Source organism: Coptis chinensis, chromosome 7 (assembly GCF_015680905.1).
Source record: "Coptis chinensis isolate HL-2020 chromosome 7, ASM1568090v1, whole genome shotgun sequence".
Lineage (NCBI taxonomy): Eukaryota > Viridiplantae > Streptophyta > Magnoliopsida > Ranunculales > Ranunculaceae > Coptis > Coptis chinensis.
The window spans coordinates 75,249,360-75,257,051 of record NC_141462.1 but is presented as its reverse complement, the minus strand read 5'-3'; the positions used below and the strand labels follow the sequence as shown (position 1 = coordinate 75,257,051).

General features: G+C 36.9%; 1 protein-coding gene across 1 annotated transcript; it reads left to right on the top strand.

The window, feature by feature from the left end:
• Positions 1-3,899: 3,899 nt before the first annotated feature.
• LOC147488884 (sodium/calcium exchanger NCL-like) lies at positions 3,900-6,632 on the top strand. The gene is made up of 4 exons (XM_086571823.1): positions 3,900-4,059; positions 4,980-5,127; positions 5,675-5,856; positions 6,099-6,632. The coding sequence occupies exons 1-4, from the start codon at positions 4,042-4,044 to the stop codon at positions 6,117-6,119; spliced, it is 369 nt and encodes a 122-aa protein (XP_086427949.1). The 5' UTR covers positions 3,900-4,041; the 3' UTR covers positions 6,120-6,632.
• The last annotated feature ends 1,060 nt before the right edge of the window (positions 6,633-7,692 follow it).

Below are 7,692 nucleotides of genomic sequence, written 5' to 3'. Positions count from 1 at the left end.
TTGTCTGAACCATTGAACTTTGGAAGCATAGAGATTACTGATGCTCTAAGTTCAAACTAGTTAGCTTCTGTCTCTGGAAAAACAATCTGGCTTTGGGTGGGTCTCCAATGATTGGTGAATAGAAATCACTTCGGCTTCTTCCCTCATTGCTTGCATGGGTGGGATAGCTTCAAGATTATTGGTGTCCAAAACACCTCCATCATTGCGTGCGGCCATTGTATCAATCTCATCTAGTATTCTTGTGAGTCGGTTGTTAAACCTTGTCCACTGTTGTGTTCTTACTGGACGATGATATGAACGATGGGGCATACACTAGAAAATGCTATGCGAAAATAACGAAAAACTATTCTACTATACTTGAATAGTATGCAATTATTCTAAGTTATACTAAAATGTAAAACTACTTTCCTTCAACTGGGTTGGGTTTTGCAGCTAGTATCTCGCCCGTTGTCTAAAGTTGTCTCTTCTAGGGTTATGGTGAGTCACTTGGATTGCTTAAGTACCACTGCCTACAGACGATAGTCCGTTTGTCAAGATTAGGACAAGAAACACTAGAGTTTGATGTTTTATTTGTGTTGGCTTACAACTTCAATTGTTGAAAAGGTCCTAAATGCAATTATACTAGAAAGCAATAAAACTAAACTAGATGCAACTATACTAAGAAAGCAATAAAAAGAATGAAGATTCGACTAACCTAGATGGTAGATCTTGTCTTCGAGATGTCCTTCAAGCTTCTTTCTTTCTTAAAAGGATTGATGATGCGGCTAAAATTACCTCAATATCCAAAGTTCTAATCTTGAAAGAAAATGTTAAATATAAACAACTTAAAACGACAGCGGTGCCATTTGACAAGCTTCTTTTTGTGTATGTAGATGGTGTATGGTCATTGAACAAAACAGAAACATATCAAAACCTAATTATCCCTCAATAAGTAAAGGATGAGTAGGATATCGTTCCACTTTTAAGTGTATGTTATGTGAAGGACAGGAATGGAAAGGGGGTTTAAGGGATTAAAAACTATGATTGTAGAGACTTTAGATTCTAATGCTAAATTAAACTAAATTAACTAAACTATTGAGAATTTATAAGAGAGGGAATTCAAGAGATTAGAATCCACTAATACTTTTAATCTATGACTTTCTGCTTCATGGTTGTTCTTACAAGTAGACTACAATTAGGCAATCGAGCGAGTGCCGATGCCCTTTTGGACGAAACATCATTAACAATTAACTCTACTTAAGGTTGTTCCTATGTTTATGCTATTAATATCTTCTTTCCTTTTATGTAAGCTCGGGCAGCCATTCAATGTATTACCGAGAGCAACATCTAGGAGTACTTCCTAATAGGGCGGCCATTCAATGAATCACCACTTAAGGCAAACACAAAAAATACTACCCCTTTTAAGGCAACACAAAGAATACTTCTCTAATTCTAAAGAACTATACTACTAGAAGAAAAGTAAAGAACACTAGCATGATATTAATATTGCAAAATATAAACCCTATTCTATACTTCCATCTCCTGGTGTGGGCAATGGAACTAATAACTAAAAACATAAAGAACTAACCTGATTGAAGAACACCATGAACCAGAAGAATCATTAAACCTTAAGCACTGGCTTCATCTCCTCCCTTGAAGGAGAAGATTAGCCTTCCATAAAGAAGGAAGAACACGAAGAACGAGAAGAAGAAGAGTCGAAAAACATAAGACTAGAAAGACTAATTTATTAATACTCAGCTAGTTAAAACCGATCTTTTATTATTAATCTCTCTCTACCTCAAGTTCTGGAGACAAGAATATAAGTGAATTGGCAAATTACATGAGGCACTTAGGTCCTCTATTTATAGAGGTTCCAGTGAGCTCTAGAAGCATTCCAAACCGTCATTTGTTTCCTAATACAAATAGACTTCTTTCAGAGTCCAACTTCGTCTCCAAAATTGAGAAGAAATTGGCTACTCTGATGTCAATTCATGCGTCGGGCGCTTAATATTCATCGCATCTCGACGCTAGCAAGCAATGCGTCTGGATGCTCGATCCATGCGTCCCAGACGCGTTAGCCGATTTTGTCTCTTCTGCTCTATCCTTCTATCATCTTTTGCGGGCTTTGGTCCAAGCAACAAATCCTTTGGCCTTGGGCTTCCAAATAGGCTTTAAAATAGGTCCAAGTCGCATCTTTAATAGCTTCAATTCCTTGGCCTTCTCCATGATTGTCCACGGGCTTCCCATGTGATCATTAATGCTCTGAATTACTCCGTTTTACCCCTTTTTCTCTAATATTCCACAAAACTCTCTCTTTAACCTGTAGAATCATAAAACATAACTTACAAACACTATTAGTCCACTAAGATGGCTAAACAAGAGGCATAATCGAGGGTTAAATAGCACTTTTTGAGCACTTATCAGTGGGAGGGATTGTTGGTAGTAAGTTATTTAAGTTGTATCAAGGTTTGATTGCAGTCTTGAGCTTTAGTGTAATACTTTACTTGGTAAGATTGTATTATGGTTTCACTCCCATTGTGTTGAATAGGAGAGGATTAATGAGGACATGTCTACAAATTCAGGGTCTCCAATGACAATCACCAACGATGCCGTGACGAGGGTATGCAAATTAGGATGTCAGTAGTGCATTAAATGTTTGTGCTATATTGTAGGTAAAATGAAATGTGTTTGGATATAAGTGGTTGGCAAAGATAGCAGGGGTTGATGTCGGGCTATGGGTCCAAGGGTCAACAAAATAGCAATGAAGGGGATGGAGCCTATTTTGGATCAAAACTATCACTTAGCAGAAGAAAACTCCAAGCTATGGAAGGAGACTCAAACAAACCGAATGAATTTTGTTATGCAATTAGAAGAGATTCGGTCAACGATGTTGAGGCAACAAGAACCATCCACGACCAACTCTTTTGGAACTTCCAGTAGTATACCTCGCTCCAGTAATGCAACCTCGGTATGTGATTGTCTCTTTTAATGCTTTACTTAAGCCTTTGTAAGTTGTTTGATCTTTTTATATCCAACACCTTTGTTTTTCAGTCAGAAACCTCAAAGATTGGCAAAGAAGTTAACTTACTTGGTGGTTGGCCTCTTGACATTGTGGCAACTGGATGTGTTAAAGAAGTTGACCCCACCTACAAGTTCCATGAAAGGTGTTTGGGAGAGAGATCTTACTTAGTTTACGTCGACAAAGTACATGCACAAGATGCTGCTCTACTATGCCCTCATGATGCATGGTGTAAGAATCTAGGAGAGAGTTGTCCAGGAAATGTTATATGGCCCAAGTAATGTGTTGAGTTTCTGTCATCTACATCGCGGTCTTGCATAAGTTTACTATCTTTTTTTTTGTTTATGATACATGCCTATGGGCATGTTTGACTATGTTATCTCTTTTGCTATTTTGAAACGCATTTCTATGTTTATGTCCAAGCTACTACCAAACTGGTATCATTTTTTTTTTTATTCAATGTAATACTTGTCTTATTTTGCTAATATCAATGTATTGAATGTTTGCTTTCTCTGTTTTTGCTAACCCATTTTTAACTCCGCCAATGCAAGTAAACTTTACGTTTGCATTTGCATTGCCGGTCCCAAGCCCGAAAAAAGGAGGAGGGAGAAGTGGTGTATAATATGTTTCTCTTTGTATTTAATTATGTTTATTTTTCTCTGGGCTGTAGGGAAGAGCTACCAAGAGGTACAAGGGCAACCAATATCACTGTTATCCCTTCGCTAATGGCAGGTCCATCTATCACTCCTAATGTCCCCAGTAGCATCTGCCTAGCCATGTCATTGATCATAGGTCTGCATTCCAATCCAGTAGACTTGTGTGCTCATATATGATTTCCTTTTTTGCAGTTTAACTCTATCAAATGCACAAATACGAATATCTAACAAATGATATACTTGGGAATCTTTTTCTTATTATTGTATATGGTTACTTGATGTTTCTTGCTGCTAGTTATCTATCAACTGGAAGTGAACTTTTTCTTGAGATTCTTGGTCCTGGTATTGTTGGTGGTCTTTTTCTTCCTATGCTTGGTGCTCTTCCTGATGCTCTGCTTATTCTTGGTCAGTGTCTCACTTTTCATTTTGATCTGCTTTTTTTTTTTTTTTTGTAATAGGTAAGAATGAAAGTACTAGTGTGATTTTGCATTGTAGTAGAAATTTGAAAACTTGGATTAGTCTGATGGTTGGTTGTTTAAGGTGGGGATTTGATTGATTTCGCAACGATTTACTAATGTCAATTGAGAAATATCATTGATCTCTGTTATTGATGCAAAAGGGATAATGTTTTAAGCAATGGAAAGTGTAGTTCTTTAGAGCTTATTGGTGAATTGTTGTGTCTCAGGCTCTCAACTAGGTTGGATTAAACTATTAAAGTATTAGAAAATCACTATACTATAATATATATGATGATGTTGACTCTCTTTGTGTTTTGTCCTATGTTTTGATCCCATTCTTGATTATATGAAAATTTTCAATAATGAATAAGCAGTCGTTTCCTTTCACATCAAGTAACATTATTGCCAATGAGGATTTCTAGTAAGGGACAATTTTTTTTTCTTCATTTTGTTGACATTGGGGAATGTATGTCACATTAGCGGCGAATATATTTGACAATCTGAATACCTATTTTTGAACTTGTCTTCAACTGCTTCCAAGTCAAGTTGTTTTTTGTGAATTGATTTGAATCTGAAGAGTCCTAATTCTGTAATTTAAAGATCAAGGGAAAAATAGAAGATTTTTAAAATAAAAATGCAATATGCAACTGTTGCTTGCAAGCTTTGAGCAGTTTTAGACAAACATATTGTGATGAGGTCGGCTCTTCTAAAAGCCCAAAGCAAACACACTCAAGTTAACTATACTCTATCTTCCCATTGAGGTCCTTAGATTATCAAGTATCTCATATTTCTTATCTTATTATGTGAGGGACTTACATACATATTGCTAAAAATATTTCTCCTAATGTTCTGGTTCTTTTCGTATAGTATCTGGACTGTCGGGGAGTGGGATTGCTAGCTGGATCTACTATCATGCTTTTGACATTATTATGGGGATCGTGTGTTCTTGGGAAGACTGATATAAAAAATTCAAGAGTAATAGATTCACAAGATACTAAAAAACTCAGTTTAACAGGTAACTTTCTTTGTATTATTATCTTCAGTTGTATGCTCCAATATGATATCATCAACAGAACATTCTAGTGCTGTCGCATTCAAGGTCAATAATGAGGAGTTTACATTGTTGTAAAGCTTAGAAAACATTACACTCATAAGTTCAAAACCTTTATATAGATGGCATTAACAATATGCTTTAAAACTTGAGAGTCAACCAACAGAGTACTAGTTTCTCACATTTTTCAATCTAGGAGAGACCTTAGTTCAAACATTCTTTGTACAGGCGCTTCATTTTTTAATCTGTAAATGTATGGATCTACTAATGTATATTTGGAGATTTGCTCATTAATGTTGTAGTTGTGATTGGTATATAAATTGTTGAATGGTGAATTCAAAAGGATCATCATGTGTAAAGGTGTCAGTTTATAGTATTTTAGATTTATATCCAATTACCCAATGAATGAATTATTTTAAACACCCTTTATTATCAGACCTTTATAAGAACTTCGGCATAGGCTTTGAAAATTTTGACAACGTCTAATTCATATATGCTTCAATACACACAGGGTCTGGTATTGGTGTTGATATATGGACCAGTTATGCTGCAAGAATCATGGTTATATCTGTGATTCCATTTATTATCGTTCAGTTACCACAAATTCCTCATACCTCCTCTGGAAGACGCTTAGCAGTCTTGATTGCGCTCATTGTTTATGTTGCTTTACTTGTCTCTTACTGTCTTTATCAGGTACTGATTTCATTAGATATTATTCAAACTGTATGTGTTGTTCTTCCCTTATTCTAGATTGTGATCCTTTAACCCCTCCTGTATCAAATTGTAGCTATCTTAGAAAATAAAAGAAAAATGTTCATTGACAAATTATATAGGCTAGCTTTTTGGGGAATTGTAGTCAGCTAATGATACCGAAGACTGAACTGCTTTATGTGTCTTCGTTCTCATCATATATTTTGTTTTTATGGCTTGGACAGTCAACCAGGAAAAAATCATAGCATCCCCTTCATAAATAGATCTGAGAGTGGCACTCATGAACTTGTACACCCTAGGGTGGACTCTGAGAATTGTGGAACTATGGGACAAAGTGGGAAAGCGTTTCCTATGAACTGGACTAGTTCTGGTTGCACGGAGATGACGGAAAATGTATCAAGTACTATTCAGTCATTGATGGTCCTAACAGTAACATGGCAGTTAAGATCTCACAAGTAAAATTCTATTGCAAAATGCTAAATCTTTTCTTTTTTGGTCGTGCCCCCCACGGATTTTGTTCTTGAAATGTCAAGTCATGCTGCTTCTCATGTTGGTGGACAAATGTGGGCTTACAACAAACCTGAAACTGAGTTGCAGAATTCAGCTGTAGTGAGCATTCAACGCTCACCCATGGTCACACAGGGGCCTCTGGTATTGCCACCACAGCCGCATCAAGGACCGCCCTTCATGCGGCCTGTTTACCTTGCTCCGGGTAATTCTTGGGATGATCATGCTGTAAATCATCCTTTTCCTTTGAACCACTTTGTCACACCCCGAATTTCGACAGAATTCGGAAAAACATTATTTGTCCCCGACTCTTCGATCTCCGAGGTGTGACGCACTCTCCACTCCCAAAAACCCATAAACAGTTTTAAAATATGCGGATAATTAAAAACCAATAAAAATTTCAATTATACAAAAGTCTTCTTCATGACAAAGATTCACAAATAAGATTAGGTTACAACTCTCCTTTCAATAACTCTTTAATAAAATTTACAAATGAAAATACAAAAACATTGTCTTTCGAAATTCTATATCACCTCAAGGAAAACAAAACAAATCACGAGATGCAACGCTTAACTTAAAACCACAAGCAAAGAACCGCTCTTCTTCAACACTAAACCTGTCAAAACTTATCAACTATGTTCATTGAATGAACACACCCGATAAGCAAACATGCAAATCGGGTCAGCATTATAAAAATGCTGGTGTGAGTAGCTCTAAAAACAACATATACTTATACAAATATATACATGATCCATACGGCAGTTAGTTCCTCCACCGAGGCGCCTTAACTTTCCACGACTAATACAACATTCTTAAGTACAATAATCTAGGCAGGTAGTTCCTCCACTGAGGCGCCTTAACTTCCCACTAACCACACAACAAACTATACTCATAATAAATAAGGCATGTAGTTCCTCCATCGAGGCGCCTTAGGTTCTAACCAAGCTATAACCAGCCAACCATATACAAATCATCTATCTAGAGATATATCATTTACCAACATATTACCATAATTAGATTATTTCAGGCTTTCTTTGTGTGTCCCTAAAATCCGTCAGTATCTATGTCTTACCTAGTTTCCCGGCTACCACAATCGCGAAACCCAACCCGAACATGTACATCCACATGCCTCCCTTTACATAATGAGCCACTCCGTGCGAAACCACCACTGGCCGGGATGCCGCACACCGTAAATCCTCACCGCGAAGCCAAATCTATGTAAGCATCGCCACTATTCGCATAAAATATTGCGATCATCGTTCTATTTTGCTTAACGGAATATATCAAGCCACTATTCGCCACGATTGCCCA